At 31.7% G+C, this 23,449-nt stretch overlaps 3 protein-coding genes across 5 annotated transcripts; all 3 read right to left on the bottom strand.

Moving 5' to 3' along the window:
- Positions 1-3,432: 3,432 nt before the first annotated feature.
- On the bottom strand, positions 3,433-5,420 carry LOC107903781 (pentatricopeptide repeat-containing protein At3g22470, mitochondrial). Of its 2 annotated transcripts, none has more exons than XM_041079191.1 (2): positions 5,147-5,420; positions 3,433-4,763 (listed from the first exon to the last, which is right to left on the bottom strand). In XM_041079191.1, the coding sequence occupies exons 1-2, from the start codon at positions 5,294-5,296 to the stop codon at positions 4,035-4,037; spliced, it is 879 nt and encodes a 292-aa protein (XP_040935125.1). In that variant the 5' UTR covers positions 5,297-5,420; the 3' UTR covers positions 3,433-4,034. The 2 variants fall into 2 exon arrangements, with proteins under 2 accessions (XP_040935125.1, XP_040935126.1); XM_041079192.1 differs by having other exon boundaries at positions 3,433-4,759; positions 5,147-5,415.
- A 701-nt stretch (positions 5,421-6,121) lies between these two features.
- Positions 6,122-11,521, bottom strand: LOC107903783 (endonuclease III homolog 1, chloroplastic). Of its 2 annotated transcripts, none has more exons than XM_016829945.2 (11): positions 11,316-11,521; positions 11,113-11,234; positions 10,775-10,838; positions 10,246-10,314; positions 9,721-9,839; positions 9,038-9,104; positions 7,981-8,072; positions 7,604-7,741; positions 7,426-7,530; positions 6,837-6,920; positions 6,122-6,477 (listed from the first exon to the last, which is right to left on the bottom strand). In XM_016829945.2, exons 1-11 carry the CDS (start codon positions 11,467-11,469, stop codon positions 6,328-6,330), a joined length of 1,164 nt encoding a protein of 387 aa, XP_016685434.2. In that variant the 5' UTR covers positions 11,470-11,521; the 3' UTR covers positions 6,122-6,327. The 2 variants fall into 2 exon arrangements, with proteins under 2 accessions (XP_016685434.2, XP_016685435.2); XM_016829946.2 differs by having other exon boundaries at positions 6,122-6,468.
- A 2,523-nt stretch (positions 11,522-14,044) lies between these two features.
- Positions 14,045-16,809, bottom strand: LOC107903784 (ATP-dependent Clp protease adapter protein CLPS1, chloroplastic). Its single transcript, XM_016829947.2, has 4 exons — positions 16,338-16,809; positions 15,257-15,355; positions 14,888-14,997; positions 14,045-14,336 (listed from the first exon to the last, which is right to left on the bottom strand). Exons 1-4 carry the CDS (start codon positions 16,546-16,548, stop codon positions 14,256-14,258), a joined length of 501 nt encoding a protein of 166 aa, XP_016685436.1. The 5' UTR covers positions 16,549-16,809; the 3' UTR covers positions 14,045-14,255.
- Between the last annotated feature and the right edge of the window lie 6,640 nt (positions 16,810-23,449).

Here is a 23,449-nt window from a genome sequence, read left to right as displayed (position 1 = left end):
TCCTAGAGCTATCCTGTATTCATCGATAAGATGGTACAAGAAAGGGTGGAGTGGTACATGGAAACTTGTTTTTATCACGTGCAGTGGAAGTTAGAAATTTCCACTGGTGGTGTCCCATAATCAGTTCAATCCTTCGGCGATTGAGAAGTCATAAGCGAAATTAGGTAATTGAATTCCCCAAGCAGCCAAAACACAATTCATTTCTTCCTTTTTGGTGATGCAAACATAAGCCGTTGCCTCTACTGGAGTACTCACTTCACTGTGTTGTGAAAATATGCCCTGAATAACACGACTGTTTCCTCTCGTCCTAACCATTGTGTTCTAATAAACCCTTCAAAAAAATCACAAGAACAATGGGGATTTTAAGAAAATTACCTCTGAAGTCGTTCTCTTGAAAATGACTCATTCTTCAAAATTTTGAATTCAAATAGTTTAGTTTTTAGGGCTCAGGTAACCTCCTTTTAAAGGGCTTTACACTGTAATGATTCCTGTATCCAAAAATATGGGCACAATCAGCTATGTACAACTATATCACTCCTTAACACGTGGTGAACTGTACGTAACAAGTTAAAGCACAAAATGTATTTAATAAGCTTCTCCTTATGTGACCTCTCATCTTGTGAAATCAAGTTCTAAGAAAAGTCACTTTATAACTCTTCTTCGATCCAGGCGGAGGACATGTTACTCACTATTACCGACTCGCTACTTGATTACCCGATTGGGTCTTGACCCATACGCTACGCGGTTCACACTTTGGGTTCGCATGCAAAGTGTTCGCACTCTTCTATAAGACCGTATAGTGTGGGTTCGCACTACCATGTAGGCAAACCCACATTTAGAAAGCACGTGTTAACCCTGGAGTAAGGTACGTGTCGATGTGCATGGGAATCTACCACAATATCATATCCATGAACAGTAACCATATCATATAAATATACAGTTTAACCCATCTAAATGACACTCTAAATTATTCAACAAATTTCAACTTCACAATTTCTAGTGTAGGTAAATAGAAGTTAATTAAACATTTCACGAATAAATTTGAGGAAAATTAAAAAAAAAAGTTATTTTAGAGAATTTAATTAGATTTTTTTTTTTAAAAAAAAGGCTATGGTTTTCATTGATTATAATTTTTTGATAGCTTTAAATTAATTTGGAAGTTGCAACTTTCTTCGCATGTTTTTATTTACAACAATTGTTGATATTTATTGTTTAATTTTTCTTCAATGCGGCTAGCAAAGGTGTTAAAATAATGAGTAAAAGAAGAGTGGAAATTAGAAATATTAAGAACAGACGTAAAGAAGAAATTAAGGAAATCGAAAAATTATTCGAATTAATGCATTCAATTTAAATCCGTTATAGTTTTGTATTGGTGGATTACCTCTTACCACATAATTCAATTTGGATTTGATTTTCTCGCATAAAATTCATTTTATTCAAATTAAATTGAATGAAAACAATATCATATTTATAAAATAAAACTATATAGATTGACCCATATCTAGATAGATTAATTTGTTTAACCTAATTTTTTTTTTCATTAAGAAAAACTAAATATAACCATACAATAAAATATTTTTGAGATAGTTGTTTTATATTAGTCTTGGTGAATCCTTACTTAATGAAAAAAAAATCATTCCTTAAAATAATTATATGCATAATTCTAATTTAAAAACAATTTATGAAATTTTATAATATTTTATTTATAAAAGAAATAATTATTCAAATGTTGTCAATTATATATATTTGATAGTTATAAATTTAAATAAGTATATGTCATATTACAGTGTCTCGGTTATAACTAATTAAAAGAAACGACACCTTAGAACATTAACTTTCCTTTTAACAAGTTTCAATGGTATCAATTTAATAATTTAAAAAGATTTTTTTTTAAACGGTCCTATGAATGATTATGATATTAATTTAATTATTTAATTTATTTTATAAATGCATAAATGAATGTAGCATATGTATTATGATTGTTGTGAAAAGAAATAAAAAAAATTTTAATATTATATTTTTTGAAGTCCAAAACAAGGTGATATTATTTTTTTGATAAACAAATCTCAAATTTACCAAAAACAACTTAATTAAACCGAATCAAATCACAATTATCGATTTCGGATATTTCAAATTTTATTCAATACAATTTTGATTTCAAAAGTCAAAAACCAAATGAAAGAATTCGGTTGAATTTTTATCCAAAAACCAGAAATGGCGGCAGAATGGTAAGCTAATTAACTGATTGGTGTGGCTAAGTATATTCAGGTTTACCATTGATTTACTCATATTCAAAAATGAATTTCCAAGTCACACAGATACCAATGATGATAAGAAGTTAGAGAAGTGAAACTGAAATAGAAAAAGGCACAATATCATTTACCATATTTCTCCTATCTTGTCAGGAAGGAGCATGACTACAGAATATAGATTCAAAATTATAATGGGAAAACAGAGATGGTCACAGTCCATCATCTCAAAAAGATACCAAATAATCAGAGTAAATGTTTGATTTTCTATTAAATGGCAACATTGGTGAAACTACACCATCACATTAGGAGAAATAAACAGTGGTAATAATTAATACTTCAAAGGTCCAAATGCAAGAGAAAGTGCATGTACTTGTGTTGAAAGCACCTATGCTCTCTCTCACACAGGTACTCCTCATAAAATTATGCATGCTCATCAATTTTGTAAATGCTGAGGTTAAAACATAAGGCATTTTTGCAGACTCACTTGCCCCTATTAGCTGCATCCTAGTTAAACAGCACCAAATTTCAATTGGTAATCTTTATTCCAGCTTAATCCTACAAGTCAGCAATAAACTAATCTTTAATCACTTCCATCACTTCTTTTTGGTAAAGAGAAAGTAAAAACTTTTACTGATTTTGCTTTTCACATAAATTTAAATTTGTACTAATTATTGTGTATTATTACTTGGTGACCAAATGAAGAATAAGAGTTACAGATTACCCACATTAATTAAAAATAACAAATTAACAAAGAAGAGTGGAAACAATAATGGCAAACAAAGAGTGGAAATTACAAAGATTCATTCAACCATTAACAATTGAAAATAAGCATTAATGAAGAATTTAGCAAAATGGGGAATAAAAACAAAAAGAAGATAAGAGCTTGAAATGGAACTGCAAATGGTGGCATTACCAAAAGAACTTGTGTTCTCATTGTTCAAAAAAGTGATTCTCACTTAAGAACTCTCTGGCAGGTACAAATATGGTATGAAATTCATTTTGTGTTAGCGTGTTTTATTATGTTATACACCATGTTTGAAACTGTATGAACAAACTGATTCATAATCGCAAGTGACACTATCTTTGAAACATTTCAGATTAAGATTAGTTTCTCACATCATAAGATTAGATTCAGAAATAAGATGGCAGTGCGTAAATCTGCAGAGAAACCCTTACCAACTTAAGAAATTGTGTTGCTTTTGAAGTATAATTGTTTCGAAGAAACCCCTGAATCATTACATAATAACAGGTAATCAATCATTTCCTCCCATCCTCCTAAACAACTACTATGCTTCATCTGACAGTCACTCTTTACAGAATCCAATAATCACTGTGCAAACATTAGGTTTTAAAACATTGACAGAGAGTTCACGAAATAATTCCTTTGCATCTTCGATATGCTCCGCTTTGCACAGGCCATCAATTACAATAGTATAGGAGGTAATATTAAGTTCCAACCCACTGTTTTGCATTGCTCGAAAAATTTTCAATGCCTCTTCAAGTTTACCACTTTTGCATAAACCAACCAGCAGAATCAAATAGGTCACTAGATTTGGAAATTTTCTGGAAGCAAGCATCTTTCTTCGAAGCTCAAATGTAGTTGAAACTCTCCCTAGTTGACACATACCTTGCATAAGAGTGTTGTATGTGACAACTTTAGGCTCAATGCCTTGCTTTCTCATTGTGTCAACAATATCTGGTGCTTCAAAACCATCCCCTTCTTTCAATGTGCATCAACCAATATACTATGAGTGTCAACGTCAGGCTCAATACCTTGCTTTCTCATCGTGTCAACAATATCTTCAGCTTAGGAACCATTCCCTCCTTGCAATGCGCATTAACCAATATGTTATATGTGACAACATCAGGCTCAATGCCTAGCTTTTTCATACTGTCAACAATATCTTCAGCTTTAGAAATCATTCCCTTCTTGCAATATGCATCTACCAATATACTATATGTGACAACATCAGGCTCGATGCCTTGATTTCCCATTGTGTTAACAATATCTAGAACTTCAAAAATCATTCCCTCCTTGAAGTGTGCATCAATCAATATATTATATATAAAAATATTAGGTGAGATATTGTTATCCACCATTTCATTCAAAAGCCTTGTTGCCTGCTTCTGCTGACCGGAATCACACATAGCATGAATTAAGCAACTATAAGTAACAATATTTGGTCTAATGCCCTTAACCATCATTTCGGAGAAGAGATCCAAAGCCTCATTTAGCAAGCCCTTCTTACAAAGACAGTCAATGACGGTGCTATATGCTACAATATCAGGTTTGAAACCTCTTTCTTCCATCATCGATAAAAACCTAACAGCTCTTTTGGTGTTCCCAGTCTTACACAACCCGTTAAGTATTGTACTGTAAGCAATTAAATTAGGTTGATACCCTGTTCCAATCATTTCATGAAACAAACTTGCAGCCTGAGAAATCTTACGTTGCTTACAAAGTCCATTAATCAAAGTGGTAAAGGTTACAACATCAGGCTCAACACCTAACTTGAGCATTTTCCCAAAAACAGAAAACCCGAAATCAGTATGACCTAATTGACAAAAACAATTAATCAAGATGTTGAAAGAATAAACATTATGGGGAACTCCTAATACTTCCATCCGCCTACACATAGAAACAACAGTAGCACAATGTTTCATTCTAACAATGGATGATAATATTTTGGTGAATTCCAGAATTGAAGGCAGTGGGTACTTGTCAATCATCTTTTTAAAGGAAGCCAAAGCATCCTCAACATTACGGAAGCGATCAGAATTTTTTGGGTTTCCCCTTACAGACATGGAATTCTCACTTAAAGCTTGAATGTGGGTAGCAAAGGTGTTAAAATATCGAGGAAAGGAAGAGTGGAAAATAGAAGGAATAAGCTTACCCATATGTTGAAATTAAGCAAAACGGAAGAAGCAATAGCTGAGCTGAGTTTCAAATGAAAACCACATATGGCCTGGGAAAAGTTGGTTACAATAAAACAGAGTTTGCTGTGATTTTCTTGAACTCTTTTTGCGCCGCTTTTACTGTACATGGATGATTGATGTGTGAGTTCTTTTAAGCTTCGTTTCAATGTAAGAAAGTAGAAGTGGTCCTTTTATTTTATTTTTCTCCCAATTTGGGCTACAAAGTTTTTGAAATGTTCAATTCAATCCTTCCATTTTAATCTAAAGAATTGGAGAGATAAGTCTAAATAATAATTTTGAAAACTTTAAAGATAAAATATTTAAAAGATAATGTTAAAAGAATAAAAATAATTAAAAAAATCCACATTAAGTAGCTCTTTTATCTTTGGAAAAAAATTCAATCATTAGGCATAAATTAATTGGATTAAATTCATATCAGTTGGTTTTAACAAAAGAATTCTAGCAACCGCTTCAAATACAGTATTAAGAAGTACCACTTGAGGAAGCTCAATTTCTATGAGTTTATTCGCTAAATGGCAATTGACACATACAATATGCCCAATTGCTTCTCATGGATTTTCATATCCCTACTGTACAAAAATGAGATAGATCATGAGCGATACAGAAATGGATCGAGTGATCTACTTGATTCAAGAAAAAGTATTTCTAGTTTGCATGATCCAATCATTGATCCTGAAAATTTCTAAAATAAAATTCAAACTCGTACAAATTGAATAGTTTCTTCTTATTTTTTCTTTTTGTCAAACACATTGAATGGTTGGTTTATATTTTGGTATAAACATTGAATAGTGTTTAATAAAAAAAATTCATTTAAATTTTATTTTGTATATAATTAATCAAGCCCAAGGATCGATTTTGGATAACGGATATTTGAGCATGGTTTGATTGTAAAAGCTGCAGTGTGAGTAAATACAAAAAATATGACCCATGAATTCCCAAATTTGTGTCATCACATTAATCTTTAAGAAGTTTATACGAGAGTTACCTCAAAAAGAATATGCTTTCTAAGCCCTTCAACAAAATACATACTCCTACCGATATTAAGAATACATGGCTGCATTCAACATACCCGGCCGGAGATTTCTTAGGGTTGCCTCGCAAAATGAAACTAAAATCCTGTTTTCAAGAATTAAAATGATCAAAGCTTTTTCCTAGCACCAGATTTTTTCACCTTAGACGGGCTCGAGGCTTCCTTGAAGGCAGATGGGCAAAACAACGTAATGCTGCAGGTTTCACACCGTGGCTTGAGTGGAGTACAAATCGTCTGTCCAAATCCCACCTGTTCAAACTCAATTTTGTTCATACAAGCATTAAGTTGTTAGACGTTAGTTGCATCAATTTAGGGGTTTGCATTAGGATCATTTGAAACACATGATGAAAAGAAACTGCACTAATCATCACGAATTAGTTATAATGCTCTGATAAAGATTGGAAACCTTTTTAACACGAGGATGCTGAAATCATGCCTCTTGTGTATGTAGGTAAACTTGGAACACCATGAAAGTGAATCATATACAAATGATTGTAGCATGAATAGACCTTTTAACAGAAGAGATAAATTTTATTGCATGCATGCATCTAAATTCTTCATATATAAGAGTGCATATTTAGGTGTGAGCAAATCGAATAAATGAAATGGCTACATACCAAAAGAGGGTTAATTGGGACCCATTCCTCCTTTGGAAGCCACTGTTGCAATGCCACTCTTGTTTCCTCTGGAGACGAAGTTTTCTAGCAAACCGACACGATAATGAGTAATGACATATGCCATTTGTTTAAGTATGAAAAGGGAAAGAGCATCTATTAAACAAATTTTCCAAGGAAGAAAGACACTTTTTCCAATTTGTAGTAACTCAGAACTAATAAATCAAATTCTATTTAAAGGTTCACTTTGAAGTTGTATGACCATATATGTTTGTAAGTGGTGATTAATTAGAATGTGGGAAGAGGGAGGAACAAACATCATATCTCTAGAGGCCTTCCACTAACTAGGTCAACTGAGTTGCTTAAATAATTTACTCATAACTTCTAACCAGGTCAATTGCATTTATCAAAATAATTACACGCAAAAATCCATGACATTTCTCTTTAGACACAGAAACAGATTTTAAGTTACAAATTTCGGTGTTATATACAATCCTGATTAATTTCAAATAGGTATGTAAATTAAGTAGTTTTAATACTAAAAATATATTATGAAAAAAAAAAGCAACTAAACAAAATAAGATTGAGGTACCTGTTTTGTCCCTGGTCGAGACACCCATCCAAGCCGATTGGAAATGCGGTGCACATGAGTATCTACACATATCCCTTGAACATCATTCCACGCAACATTCATAACCTAAAGCACCACACATCAAACTACAAATTCCGTATACATATAATTTTAAAAAGTTATGTAATTACCCTCCTACCAAATGAGCCATCTTCGGGCCTATCCCTGGGAGCAAGAGTAGTTCCTCCAAGGAGCTTGGAATGTCCCCATCATACTTCATAAGACAGATTTTTGCAATTTTCTTCATATTAATAGCTTTCCTTGTATAAAATCCGACCTAAAACAAACAAAATGAAATTTCATAATATAAAATCTGACCTAAAACAAACAAAATGAAATTTCATAACAGTAGCTGACAAAGACGTGAGGGAAGAGACAGAAAGAAAATAGGCAATAAGATTAAAGCTACAGCTTATGGGAAAAAAAAACTTGTATACCTATCAGGACTAGCACACACAGGTCAAAATGGAAAAGCTTTGATGCCTAGTTTTTTAAGCAACTTCTAGGATGACATACCGGGTAGATCAAATTCTTAATAGTTGCTTCATCAGCTTTGTCAATGGCATCAGGAGTCAGAAGACAATTCTGACTGAGACGTTGAATTGCTCCTGCGCATACAGCATCTTTATTAGTGTTAAGAACATAATCAACAAAGTCAGGGTAATACATAGGACTATATCAGAAAAGACAAAGCCTATACAAAGTTTCAATGATAATAACATCACAGAATATACTATCAGTTACATCTCATACGTTGCAAAGGTATTCCTTGCCTAAATCTTTAATGCAAAATTTAAGAGTGGCAGTGGCCTAATTCAAAGCTATTTCAGTCATTCACGACCATTACCAATAAATACATGTCCAGAGTCCAAGCCACAGAGAAAGAGAGAGAAAATGGATTTTTTCTTTCATTACCATTAAACTAATTTGATTTGGTAATGTCCTTGTCCTACTTCGAGTGCTCATAACTATCATCTATTTAAGAATTTTCATTTTCATGTTGAGCTACAGTTATATAAGCTTTTAAACATTTCTCTATATCATTCCCTTCCGCAGTTGAGATTACAAGCACAAACTCTTAAGGCATGCATTAAATTAAAAAGCATATACTTATTTTCAAGTATCTAGATGTTAGGATAGAAACTCACCAACCAAGCAACCACAATGAACAACTTATTTCATCATACATCAAGTTTCATCCATGATAAACTTCTTCGCCAAAAATAAAAACATGAAAAAAACTTCTTATGGATCCAGTAGAAAAAGGGAAATGAGAACATTAAAAATCCCTGACTGAGATTTTATAAGAATTTAGATTATGAAAATTTTATATTAAAAGTAAGCATAACCATGATATACTTTGAAGAAAACTTTTTCATCATAAACAGTCATGAAAGTATAAAGCTTAAGAACTTTCTGATGCAAAACTTTTTACGGCCACCAAGCAAAACTAGCACTAGATGCCCCAATTTCCTACTGTTGCAAGTTATAACTAGAATGTCTAATACTTCAAGAAGATGATTAGTTGAATTGATATATAACTGTAAACTAAACTAAAAGATTAGGGAGTCACCATGAGTAACATGATCTTTGGTTTGGCTAGATAGTAGTGATGATACCAAGACAGCAAATCTTCTTTCCTAACACACGGTAAGAGTTAAAAGATATACTAGTTATATGTTTTCAAGAATACATAATTAAACATCCATTAAATAGAAAAGAATCAGTAAATAAGAATCTAAAACAAATGTCTTTAGGATGCAAAGAATCTTCAACAACATTGCTTCAAGAATCAAGAATGACGAAATCATAGTTTTGGAAGCCAGACCCCACTAATGGAGCTTGAAGCAAGGGCCGAGGCTAATAAGGCAAAATCAATCTCCATCCACCCATCATATTCGCTGTCAACAATCAAATATATAGGACACTAGTTGGTGCTGCAAAGTGGGAATATTGAGCTCAAGATAATTCGTCTACAAGAACCAAAGATGATTTAAGCTACAACATGAAGCACGTTCCATACTGGCATTAAGCAGTTTCTCTAGCTAATAAACTATGTGGGGTTCAATATTTCTTCGCGTAGCCTCAGATTAAATAAAGCACTTCAGTGCCCTTTACTTTAAATCCCAAATTTGATGCCTTAAACTTGAAGAACCAAAGCAGCATCAGAAATGCAAATGGCAAATACAGTATAAAAAGGATAAATTATTGATTACCAATGATATATCTACCTACAAATGATCGACAAGATTGTACCTTGGGTGGAAGAACACTTCCAGCTTTCTCACATCCCATAGTGTCCACAGGTGCATCTTCTAAGGATCTCATTTTACGGATTCCTTCAAGCACTTTTTCCCAGTTGGCAGGTGGTTTGCCTGCATCATGTGGAACAAATCAACAGCAAATGCATCATCTTTTCTTTGTTTTAACACTCAAAAGAAATGAACCAGGAAGAAGGTCTTGTCAATCAAAACCGTCGCATCATTCCATTGTTTACATGGACCTCTTCATTAAAAAGAGCGAATGTAATTAACAACCTAAACACACACTCTACAGACAGAAGTCTATAATTTTTTTATATCTGAATCACAATGATAGGGTGCAAACACCAACTGCAAACTTTGGCAACATTAGACTACTCAATTTATTTGTAGGAAAAAAATGCATACAAGCTAGAGCAAATTGGCCCGCATTGTACATTATAAGTTTTACGTTAGAAAATCTCTCTTCTCGTGTAATTCCAAATAACATTTTCACATGCACATAATTATCACTGTTTACCTCCCACTCCAATAGGAGAAGCAATACCGACACCCACATTAAGCTCATCACATGCGGACTTCGACTTCCCTGCAAAATCATTGGTATGTGAAAAAAACTAATCAGACCCAGGGAGATAATCCATTAAAATGGACAAAATTCAGCATAAGCATATATCACAGCCAAGCATTTGTGCATCTGTGTGCTTAGGTAAATAGGTCTTTCTTCTTTTATCGCTACAAATTTGGGGAAGGGGATCAAGATTTGAACCGTGGTCTTTGGTGCCAACTTACAACCACCTTGCCACTGTAACAGTGACTTTGTCGGCTCATAGGTGTATTTGTTAGTGCGGGGGTTCATATGTGCAATAGGAAAACAGCATGATAGCAATGTGCGAAGTCTCCAAACGTGGTGAATTGTCTCGAGATTCGGAAATCATTCCATCACAACTCGATGCATTGACATTGTCAATCCAACAATCCTTTTAAGCAAAAACTTTCACCATTTGCGTACTAATAGTAGGAACATAGCATTACCACAGGAATCCTACCTGACCGAGCAGGTCCATCTACCTTCTTGTATGCAAATTCTTCTATGTCAGGTAAGCTACACGACTGCACAAAAAGACATTATGGTTAGATGGTCAAGAACAACTCTACACCGACAAATCTACGATAGGTTGTGTGATCAATCCATTATGTTGTCAAATTTCAATTTTTGACTAATACAGTAATAGGACACCGTTAAATAACGAATTTCAGAGCATATAAGCATGTTCTAGAATCATACAGGAAAAAATATCCTGAGTAACATATCACTAGTAAAAATAATGGAATTAATGGGGAAAAAAAAGGGAAAAAATGGAGGAAAAAAAAACAATGGTCTTACATTATGGTCTTCATTTTCTGGTTTGGGATTTTCTTTTACAACATCCAGTGTCTTTTTAAGCCTTTTTTTCCTGGTAAAAACTCGAACTTGAGGCAAAGAAACGTTGTTGGTCAATCCAGAACCTGAAAATACTCAAAAGGTTTAGACAAAAGGAAATAAGAAGAAGAAGAAGAAGAAGAAGCGGATGATAGGGGTTTGAAAACCTGGGTTTGGGTTTTGATCCGAAGAAGAAGAGGAGAGGGCTTTGACAGAGAATCTTGTTTTTGGCATTTTGTTGTTCGATTCCATCCCTCCCAAGGCCAATCCAAATCCAATACTAAAACGAAGTGAAAAACTCCTTGATACAACCTCATACATTTTTTTGTTTCTGTTAGTAATTTAGGAGGGGAAGAGACATGAAATATTATTATTTTAATAATTATTAGTGCTACTTGTTATTTTTACCAAAATTTTTTACTTAAAACTCTATTAGTATAAATATTATATAAAAAAATAAATACAACCTATAATCAGATAAAAAGGTTAAGCCCAAACTTATCATATTTAGAAAACAAAGAGAAATCTTCCATAAAATAGCTGTATGTTTATTTATTTTATTTATTTTTATGAAAAATAGAAATAAAATTATAATTTAAAAATTCTTAAGAGACTCTAAAAGTTTTGTATTGTTAGGTAGTCGTAACCACCACATCAAGAGATACTGTAAGTATTTAGAGAGAAGTCTAGTAAGAGAGACTAATCTTTGTTAATTAATCTGCAATTAAGTTGTAAATATGTTAATTTTTAATATATTGTTAACTGAAAATTAAGAGTTATATGTTTATTTCAAACACTAAAATCTGAAGATTGAAAATTTTTAATATATTGTTAATTGAAATAGATTTTTATATCTATATTTTTGTAACAATCTAAATATTAGTTTATTAAATTGTATAACATTATATAATTTATTCAATTTTTACAATTCTAATAACCAGCAAATATGTGCAAGTATTTAATATAAGACATGTTATAATTACTACTTGTTCATTCACCAAATGGTCCGTCAAAAAAGGATACAGGTATCCCCAAAAGTCTCTTGTATTCTCAATAAGGGAGCAAACAACTCCTCTATTTAATAATAAAAAAAAAACAATTAAGTGCAAATAAATTAGAAGTGATTCGGATCGGATCATGATAAAATTTCAAGTTAGTTCAATAGGTTCAGGTTCAATTCAACTTGAAAAATGAGATTAAAATTTTACTTAAATTCAATTTGGATAAAAAAGTTAAAACTCAAATTCAGTCCGACTCATTTGTATTAATTTTCTTATATTGTTTTTATATAAAAATAAATTTTAAAAATATAATTCATAAAAAAAACACTACAAATTTCTCAATAAATTAAAAAAGTCCACTTAAATAATATTAAAATATAACTTTACAAACAAATGCCTCTAAAATAGTAGCAAAATTAACAATAAAATAAGTTTACACAATATCCAAAAAATAACAACAAAATAATAACAATATAATAGTGAAATGACAGCAAAATAGTGACAAAATAGTAAAAAAAAGTAGTAATTTTTTTCTTCTTCTTCTTCTTCTTCTTTTTTTTTTTTTTGCAAATTCAAGCTAAGTTGAGCTTGAGCCAAAAAAATTTATTCGAGGCTCGGCCTATTTTCTAAATAGGTCTTATTTTTTTTCACAAGCCCATTTTTTGGATCTATATTTTTATCCAAACCCTTCCACTTTTCGAGCGGACCTTCGAATCGGGTTAAGTGACCTGATGAAATCTAAAACAAATTGATAAAATTATTAATATTTGTAACGAAAACTATCCAACAACAAATTGACCTCTACTTTAACTAGCATTTGCCACAAAATAAAACCTACAAAAAAAAAATAAACAGAATTCTTTCACATTATACTTTGCATATTAGTAAAATTTAAATAAAAGAATGCAAATTTAAACCTTAAAAATAAGGTTGTTAAGAGAGACAGGATTAGGTTTTAAGATTAAAAAATGGAATGGCAAAAACAAAATGAGTAAGTGGGATTAGCATTCATCCTTTTCCATTTGATATTTCTTTATTTTCATGCACACACGCCAATCTTCCTTTTATTTTAGGTTTCTTTTCAACTTCGTAAGTTATAATTTTAGAGTAATTTAATTATTTTTAAATTTAAAAATAAAAAGAATTATTTTTAAGTTTATATTTAAATATTAACATCTTATAAATGTCATGTAAGCATTGATGTGACAAGAAGTCATCATATGTTTAGATGATTTTCAATTCAAATGTTAACAATTTTACCTGTTTGCTTACATTTTAACAATACAAACATTTAATTGTTCTTTTTTTAGTAGAGAGATTTATTTGCTCCCTATTAATAATATGAGTCAAGGGTACATTCACCATAAAAAAAAGCTACATCTTCTAAATAAAGACAATTAAAATAATAAAAAACTCTAACATAATTTTGTAGTGGGTCATTTTAGATATTGTATATCCCTAGCATTAAAATTTAAATTATAATAGACTTGAATGGTTTCAACTTTAACTTTTGAACATGAAAAAAATTAATATTTATTTAGTATAATACAAACAAAATTAAAAAATAATAAATCCTATTAGTAACAAAATCTAACAATGATAAATTTTAATGACCTAATGAGAAATTTAACGATGTTCACAACTTAGTAATTTACGTGTTGATATTAAAACCTATTTTATTATAAATAATAGTAAAATATGTCATTCACCTGACTATAAAATAATAGTGAAAATTCAATTTAATTCGATTTTTATTATTAATAGTGAAAATTCAATTTTCAATTAAAATTTTATTTTATAATTACAAAAAATAAAAAATAAAGTTGGCGTATGACGTTCCAAAATTCAGGTAAAATTCATAAAACCATAAATGAGAAAATTTATAAAACCAAAGCAAAACAAACTTCAAACTCTCATTTCTTAGTTAGCTGGAACAAGGAAAATGGAATGTCTCTTTTTATTTTTATTTTTATCATACTCCTAAAGGATGCAAAATCTGTAATCTCACATTCCCATCTAATATCTGCCTATCCTAACTTCAAAATTCAAAATTGCCACACTGCAAAATCTTTGCTTGTTGCACCTTCCACAAAAATTGCAACCACTTTACACCACATCTGAATCAGGCACGATTGTTGATCGCAGTCCACCTCGTACCATCATTTGGGAATAGAATTCAGCATGCTCCTGCAATTTACCGTAAATATCATATTAATTTTTCCATCTCCATACATGCAAGCCAGAATCAGGCACTTGCAAAACAAAAACAGCACCGATGCACAAAACCTATATGATAAATGCGGCTTAGACAATAAAACCATCACTGATCCTTTCACTATTAACATGCAAAATAACACCACAGTCACTCAATTATGCAATAAAAATGTTCACCAAAATTCCATGAAATATTCGTATTCGAAAAGGTCCAATAATGTTGCAGATGAGCAAAAGGTAGCTGCATCTTAAAACAGAATATTTATGTGGAAGGTTTATAAGTCGTAAAATGTGAAATAACCAAAATGGAGGACAGGATTGGGGGACAATTTGGCCATGTTCAAATTTAGACTCGAAAAAATATTTCAGGAAAGTTTAAAGGCAAGAGTGAATTAGACACGTGCATGCTCAACTCTTGATTACGAACTTATACAAGTTATTAACAGAAGGAAAACAAAAGAGAGCACATGGGAATCATAGAACTTAAGTAAAAAATTCCAGATGATGCCAAACAACAAACATACCTTAACTGTGACAATCACAACCGCCAATCCGTGTTCTCGCGATACATGGAAGAGTTTTCTTGCATCATTGGGTGTAACAGATGGAACAACTTGAGGCAAAACCTTTGCAACTGCAACAGAATATCAAACATGAATACAATATAAAAGTATCAAACTGATGAAAACTTTATTGATCAACTGCTAAATAAGACTGACTGATTTTTTATGTTCTAATATTAAACAAATTCATTTGCTCAATAGAGTAGCGTCTTTCCATATAACCAGAGCATTAAATACTGCTAGCTGCTTACCAACGAAATTCAAATATTAGCTCCTAGACATAAACTATTTATGTTTTGACATATGCTCCATGTTATCCAAATAAATTACCTAATTTTTCAGAATGACGAGCATCATCAACCAGCAAAACTTTATAACTGTCTCCACTGCCAGTACCATTCTTATCCTTCGATCGCCCAATATCACCACCTGTGATTGTTAGAAATAAACATAGTAAGCGAGTTATCTATCAGAGGCATTACATAGAAGGTGTAATCTTATCTAGCCAAACAATGCTCAAACTTTAAGAACCTCAAGTTTGGCTCGAGCTCCATTAAGTTTTACTTTTAAAGCTCGAGTTTGAGTTCAAATCGACAAAATATTAAGAATAAAATAAAGAATAAAAGCATAAAAATTCGACTAAGCACACAAGATATGCAAGTCCAGCATTAAGATTCTCATAAATGACCAAACCAAATTCAAGGTTTTCAAGCTGACCCAAATAACTTGCCAAGACATTTGTCTTGATTCCCTAATCACACTCAAATAGATATTCAAGGTTTTGTCATTTCTTGACTACGATAGTCATCCATTTTGGACCTTAATCTAGGAAACTACAGATGACTTGGGTCATTAATCACAAATAAAGCATATCAGTATTTCATGATCATACAGCTATACAGAGAAAGCACACCCATATAACCACAAAGAAGACTGAATTGATCCAACTCACACAAACATAAAAAAGACACCTCAATGCACATATACAGATGTTCAATTTACTTTGGTAATGAATCAGGCTATCTCTGTAGGATTTAGCAAATCGATTTTACAAAGGATCTTCATGTTTCCTAATGTATTCCTGTTCCACATATATTCGGAGATAGTCAATAAAACTTGGTAAAAAATGTACATACTCCTGTCATGTTAAGCGTATAATCAGATTTGAATAACGTAAATTGAAGCAATAAACAAAAAAAAGAAAACATCAAAACTCGTTCATTTCATTTTCAAGATGCTAAACATCAAATTTCTTTCAAAAGACTAACTTGATTATACAAAATCCATCGTTTTGAATTCAAGAAAAGAACAAAGATTCACATTAAATAGTCATACCGCGATTAGAATAGAATATAAAAATTCAAAGAAAACAAAAACTGGTATTAATTCCACACAAGAAATTGAAGAATACCTTCAAGAGCTTGGGAAGAAGGGTCAAACTGAGATTGATCGAAACTAGGTCGTTCCAATACACCAGCACCACCGGTCTTAAAAGAATCAGCTCTCACTTTCACGCTCATAAGTTTCAAACCAGTTTTCCCTTTGGCAGAAACCGAGGGGATGCTGTGAAGCTTCACCATACCAAACGACGACGTAGTTGCCATTCCTGCAACAAACGCCATAACCGAAAACTTTGCTCTTTTTTTTTTTTTTTCTCAACCTCTTCAACAAAACAATAAATTCGTTCGTTCGTAGTAATTGAAACTAGAAATGGTTGCACAAACAGTTATATTCATAAATTATTTTCTTAATTTTTCACTATCTTTTCTTTCTAATTTGATTTGTGTGTTACGTTGGGTCCCACCATATCGCGGCTTGATTGGAAACGAGTGGATGCGATTCGCTGAAGTAATACTTCCTTCTTTCATGAAGGTTCTAGAATCCTTTCGGTTTACCGATGTTTTTTTTTTCCTCTTTATTTTGTATGGTGCCAAAAAATGGAAAAAAAAACAAGGTTTAGTATTTTTTAAATTTATAAATTGTAAATTACTCATCAAATATGACGTGTGAATATATACATTATACAATATAAATATAAATGTGTTATTGGTTTGAATTTAATTTGATAAAATAAGTTCAATCTTTAAATACTTATTCATGTTATTTTGAGTTCATAACTATTTGAATTCAGAAGAAATTGAACTCAAGAAAGCTCCAATTCAATAAAATTTGAGTCTAAATTATTCTAAGTTCGAAAAAACTCTGAAACTAAACTCATGTTCGACATAAATTCCATCCAAAATCCGAGGCTTAATGCTGCTGACCGTTGCAAGCCTCTTTACCTTTATCTCTCTTTGCTTTGCTTTTCTTTTCCTTTCCCTCTACCTTCTCCCGCTTTTGGTAGAATATCCTCGACATTTCTCCCCCTTTTTTTAGTTTTTTTGCCACTTGGTAGGAGAATATTTTTCTCAACAGCCTTGTGGTTTCATCACGATTTTTACGATACTAGTAAAGGTAAGAATTTTTATAAACTTTTAGAATTATTGTTAAAAGTTTTGTAAAAATGTCAAATTAAGATAATGTTTAGAAAGTAACCTAGTAATTGGTTGTCTATAATTACTTATAATTATACAATGATAACATGTTTAGGTACTTATTGGAATTAGTGAGTCCCACTTGAGTGTAATTAGAGCACTCCCATCACATTTTACAATTCTTAAGAGAATGGGAAGACTTGAAATTACACTCAAATCTAATTTTAGAAAGTTATTTTTACATAAGTTATAAAAATTTATATTATAAGCATGAACATGTATGAGTGATTGAATGGTTATACAAAAAATTTCTTATATTATAAATCCTAAAAAATTATATTATAAAAATAATTTGTGTATTTTATAAAATTATAACAAAAAAGTATATTTTTTTAAATCCTAAAAATTTATTATAAAAAAAATTACATGTTATAAAAATGTTATAATATATTTATGGAATGATATTTGGTACACTAGAATTAGAGTTTTTACACTTCACAAGTAGGGTTAAGACGTTGACTTCCTATAGAAGTATAATAAAATATTTTAAAAAAAAGAGACGCATAACTATTTTTTAAGTTGCTTGTAGAATAAAAAACATACTAGTGTACCAAATACTAACCATATATTAATATATACAAATAACATACTTTTTCATATAAAAAATATTATAATTTTTTTTTATTTTTATCATAGCTTATTTATAAAAAATAACTTTCTAAAGTTGCAAAAAAAATGTTGTATTATTTATAAGAAGTGTTATAAAAGTTCATGGATAACTTATATTATCTTTTACTTAGTTTACATATTATAAAAAGGGATATAACTTAGCATAAGTATGTCTCTAAATTAAATTTATATAAGTTTTTATAATTAAAGCTACATATTATTTAGACTATGGACTCAAATATTATAAGGTCGATGTTGATTATGCAAATACAAAGTGTTTTCTTGCACCATATCGTAGGGTATAATACCATTTGAGAGAATAGTGCTAGACACAAGCATCGTAAACAACTCGCAAACTCTTTAATTTGAGACATTCAAAGATTCGAAATGTGGCTAAGAAAACATTTGATATTCTAAAAAAAATATTTTTCATATTAACATCACCTTAGTATAACATAAAAAAAATAAGGTTGGATCGTGTTAGCATGTTGCATATTTCATAACTTGAATCATAGGTGGAATTAAAATGATTCATACTTCAAAGGGTACATGAAAGAAAGAGATTTTGATAATATTAATGATAATATTAATGGTACATACTCTAATTCAATTGATGAACTCAATCAATGACCAACAAATGATGATAAGGATTATATGTTAAATATTAAATAGGGAATAACCCAACAAATATGCATTAGAACAATTAGATAAAAATAGATATAATGTTTAGTTTCTTGTTATTTTTATTAGTATTCGTATTATCAACTACTTTTTGATACTAACATAATACATATGATGATTTAAGTTACTTGTTTAGAAATAAATTTTCTAAAACTAATTTTTTTATAGTAATTAATATTTTTAAAAATATGAATTATGTAACTACGTAATTGCAATTTGTATTGTCAAACATGAAATAGTGAAGTATAATGTAATTACACTCTGCCAACCAAACACATCTAGGAAATTACAATTTTTTTTGTAATTTGTAATTACAAGAGAGTGTAATTATTACCTTAGTAATTACACTTTCATTCAATTACTCTGTGATATTCAAATATATCCTAAATAAATAGTTTAGGAGTGAAATTAGATATTAGATATTTAGGTTGCTAATGGACACTATAACTCGATAATATTAATAATCGAAATTGTAACCTTTCACAAGTCGATCAATGGAACTGGAGTTAATGATTAGTAAAGGCCAATTTTGGTTTTTGTTTTGTTTTATTATGAATTTATCAATATTTTCTTAGAACTTCCAGGGTTGTGCTAGTGGTAATTTTTCGCAAATTCTTCGGGAATACAATTTGGAACATAAGAAGGATATTCTCAGTATTCTCAAGAAAAGAGTTAGTGGGAGCAAAGCAGATGGTATTGTTGCTAAACTGGGGTTTCAACATTCTCACTATGTTGAGACGATTGGATTTTTTGGTGGTATCTAAATTGGTTAGAATGAGATGGTTCAAGAGGAAATTATTAGTAATCACCCTTAATTTATTTTAATTCGAATTATCGATGTTATTTATTCTCAGCCTATTTTTATCACTTTTGTCTATAGAAGCCCAGATAGGCAGAAAAGGAAAAATCTTTGAGAGGGTTTAAGGTCAGTTATTCCTCCTAGTATTGTTCCTTAGCTTGCGATTGGTGACTTTAATGCTATCCTTTTATCTAGTGACAAGAAATGTGGTCGTAAAGAAGGGAGGAGGTGTATGCTTTTTGGTAACTTTATAGAGGAGGCTGATTTGCTAGATTTGAGTTTCAGGGGTCCTTCCTTTACTTGGCAGAGAGGAGGTTTTTTTTTAGTGGCTTGATAGGACGATAGGAAATAATGCTTGGGTCAAGGCATTTCCACACTGTTTTGTTACTCACCTTCCTAGGTTGAAGTCTAACCATAGACCATTACTCTTATCTATTAGGGTAGAATTTATCTTGCCCAAAGGAAGATCTTTTAGGTTCTTAGCTGGTTGGGTGGAGCATCATTTATTCTCTAATTTTGTCAAAGAGAATTGGTTTTTTACCAATAACATGGCTAAGTCTTTGTCTAATTTTATTTTAAATATTAAATATTAGAATAAAACTGTGTATGGGCATATTGGACTTCGTAAAAGACAATTCTTACAGAAATTGGCTGGGATTCAAAGGGCACTTGAAAAATCGCAATCTTTTTATTTAGTTAATAAGGAATTTTAGGTTCGTGAGGAACTCGACACCGTCCTTCACCACAAGGAACTCTTATGGAAACATAAACCAAGGTGCGATTGGTTGCATTTGGGTGATCGTAATATGAAGTTTTATCATTTTCGTACTATACAAAGAATGATTTATGATATTGGTGAACTCTAAACTCGAGCAGTTAAATTCTTCTTGAAATTATATGATGAAATACTGAATCACATGCTTGAACTTGGACCTAGTAATTTCCCGAGACTTGATCATAGTGACACCATGTTTTTGGGAAATGAGGTTTTGAGAAAAGAGATTAAGGCTTTTTTGTTTGAAATGGCTCCTCTAAAAGCACCAAGTAGTGACAGGTTTCATGCTTTGTGTTTTTAGAACTAATGGGACTCGATTGGTGGGGTGATTTGTGAATGGATTCAACAAGTCTTTTCTAGAAAGAATATTGATCAGGAGTTAAATAACACACTGATAGTTTTGTTATCGAAAGTTCCAAATCGAGGGAGTTATGCCCAATTTAAATCAATAAATTTATGTTTACTCTTTATAAGCTAGTAATAAAAATAATTGTTAATCAGTTTAAAATGGTTTTCCTTAAAATTATTGTTCCAGAACAAGCAGGGTTCATTGCAGGAAGGAATATAACATATAATGTTATCGTTGCTCAAGAAGTAATTCATTCTATGAGGAACAAACAGAAGAATAGGAGGTGGATGGCCATTAAGATAGATTTGGAAAAAGCGTACAACCGAGTAAGATTGGATCTCACTAAAGTTTCCCTTCATGCAACTGATATTCCTAACTTCCTGAGTAAAATTATTATGTCTGCAATATCTAATTCCACTATGCAAATTCTTTGAGACGGAGTGCCTTCTCAAAATTCCATCTAGCAAGAGGGGTAAGGCAAGGTTTTCCTCTATCACCTTATCTGTTTGTCTTATGCATGGAATGAATCGAGCATAGCATTCACTCGAGCATTAGTTCTGGATTATGGCAGTCTATATGTTTGTCGCATTCAGGTCCTCATTTATCGAATTTGTTCTTTGTAGATGATTTGATCATCTTTGGACAAGCTAACTTGAAACAAGACAAATTGATTAAGAATTTATTAGAGGAATTTTGTGCTTTCTACAAATGTGTTATTCTCTATAGGGGTAGAAGTAGAGGTAGAGGTGAAGGATAATTTGTGTAATGTATTAGGATTCTGCAAAGTCCATAGCCTAGGTAAGTACCTAGGAATTCTGCTTCTTCATGAAAGAATCACAAATAACTCATTGAGATTTGTTGTCGACAAGGTTCGAAACAAGCTTTAAGGATGGGAGGCAAGACAATTATTTTTTGCTAGTAGAGTAACTCTAGCTCAATCGGTCTTACTTTCAATTCCTAATTTTTTCATGTAGTCTCCTATTGTCCCATAAAATATTTGCAAGAATATTGAATAGTTGGTGAGACAATTTATTTGGGGCTCTCCCGGAAATAACAAGAAGTTATCTTTAGCAAGCTAGTAGACGGTTTGTTAACTTAAGGATTGTGGTGGTCTCAGTTTTCGTCAAATAAGGGACCAAAATAATTCATTTTTGCTTAAACTGGGTTTCAGTATCGTGACAAACACTAACTCTTTGTGGGTTCGTATTCTCATATCCAAATATGGAGTTAATGAAGGTATTCTTAAAGCTATATCATGTGTAAATTGTTCTTTACTTTGAATATCTCTTTCAAAGATTTGGCCTTTATTATGAGAAAACTTAATTTGGCCAGTGGGTGATAAAAGCAATGTTAGATGCTGGAACGATAACTAGATACCAGATATAGAACCATTAGTCAACCAAATTCCTTCTCATAATAATCTTGATAAGGATTGTCTTATTAGAAACATGGTCATAGATGAAGGTTTGTGGAATTTGGAGTTGTTTAAAGTTTGATTGTCTAACGATATTATTAAATGCAGTCTAAGTTTCCCCACTCCTTATCTTTTTGTAGGACTTGATAAACTGGCTTGGGTAAGAATTGTCTTTTTAAAGACATGGTCACAGATGAAAGCTTTTGGAATCAAGAGCTGTTTAGAGTTTGGCTATCTAAAGACATTATTAAACGTACTGTAAGTTTCCCTCTCCTCATCCTTTTACAGGACTTGATAATCTAGATTAGGCGAAGACTAATTCAAGGGAGTTTTCTATTAAAAATGCTTACACGATGCTTAGGGAGAGATCTTGGAATCAAATGGAGTATATTGGAAATTGGTGTGGAAATTCCTAGGTCCTCAAAGAATCCAAAGTTTCATTTGGGTCGTTCTTCAACATAGACTACTCACCCAAGTTGAGCGGGTAATGAGAGGTATCGGGGGAGATGATCTGTGTTAGATTTGTCGGCATAATTCGAAAAATATTATTATTACCCTGCGGCTAAAATAGTTTGGTCGTAGGTCATTCCAATTGATAAACATGATTATTTTTCCGGAGACGTATAAGAGTGGCTTGTAGCTAATTTGGGGAATAAACATAACTTTTCCTTAGGGGCTATCAAATAGTCGTGTTTCTTTGGATTAGTCACTTGAACTATATGGAAAATAAGAATCTCTTCATTTTTTAGGATACATCATGAAGTGATAAATATATAATCAAATGTTCCTTTAAGTGGGCCATACAATGTTCTTACGCACATAAGGCCGACAACACCAGTTCAATAAACATACAGGTCACATCACTTTCTTTATGGAACTGGATCTAAATATATTTTAATGAAGCAATCAAGGTGAACTCGGGTGAGGCTGCGTTAGAATGAGTGATAAATGGTAGCCATGGTCAATGGATTCTTGGATTTAATAGAAGGTTGGGACTTTGTTTTGTATTTAACACAGAGTTATGGGGTATCCTAGACGACTTGATTGTTATCCATAATAGGAGATGGGGCAAAGTGTCAATTGGGCCAGATAGTTTGGAGGTTATTCAGTTTATTAAAGAAGCATTTTCAAGGCCTTCACATTCAACACTTATTATACGTATTCAACAGATTTTGGTGGGAATGGTGAAATGGGAACTTTTATATGTTTCTATGGAAGAGAACATAAAAGCAAATTACGTAACAAAGTTAGCTTTCGATAGAAATAAGGGGCTGCAAATGTTTGCTGAGAATCTATTATTTTTAAATAGTGTAATGTGATTATTGTGTTGGGTTATATTTAACACCAAAAAGAAAAAAAAAT

Source organism: Gossypium hirsutum, chromosome A10 (genome assembly GCF_007990345.1).
Source record: "Gossypium hirsutum isolate 1008001.06 chromosome A10, Gossypium_hirsutum_v2.1, whole genome shotgun sequence".
NCBI lineage: Eukaryota > Viridiplantae > Streptophyta > Magnoliopsida > Malvales > Malvaceae > Gossypium > Gossypium hirsutum.
The sequence above is the reverse complement of the archived record's forward strand: the minus strand, read 5'-3'. Positions and strand labels throughout refer to the sequence as shown.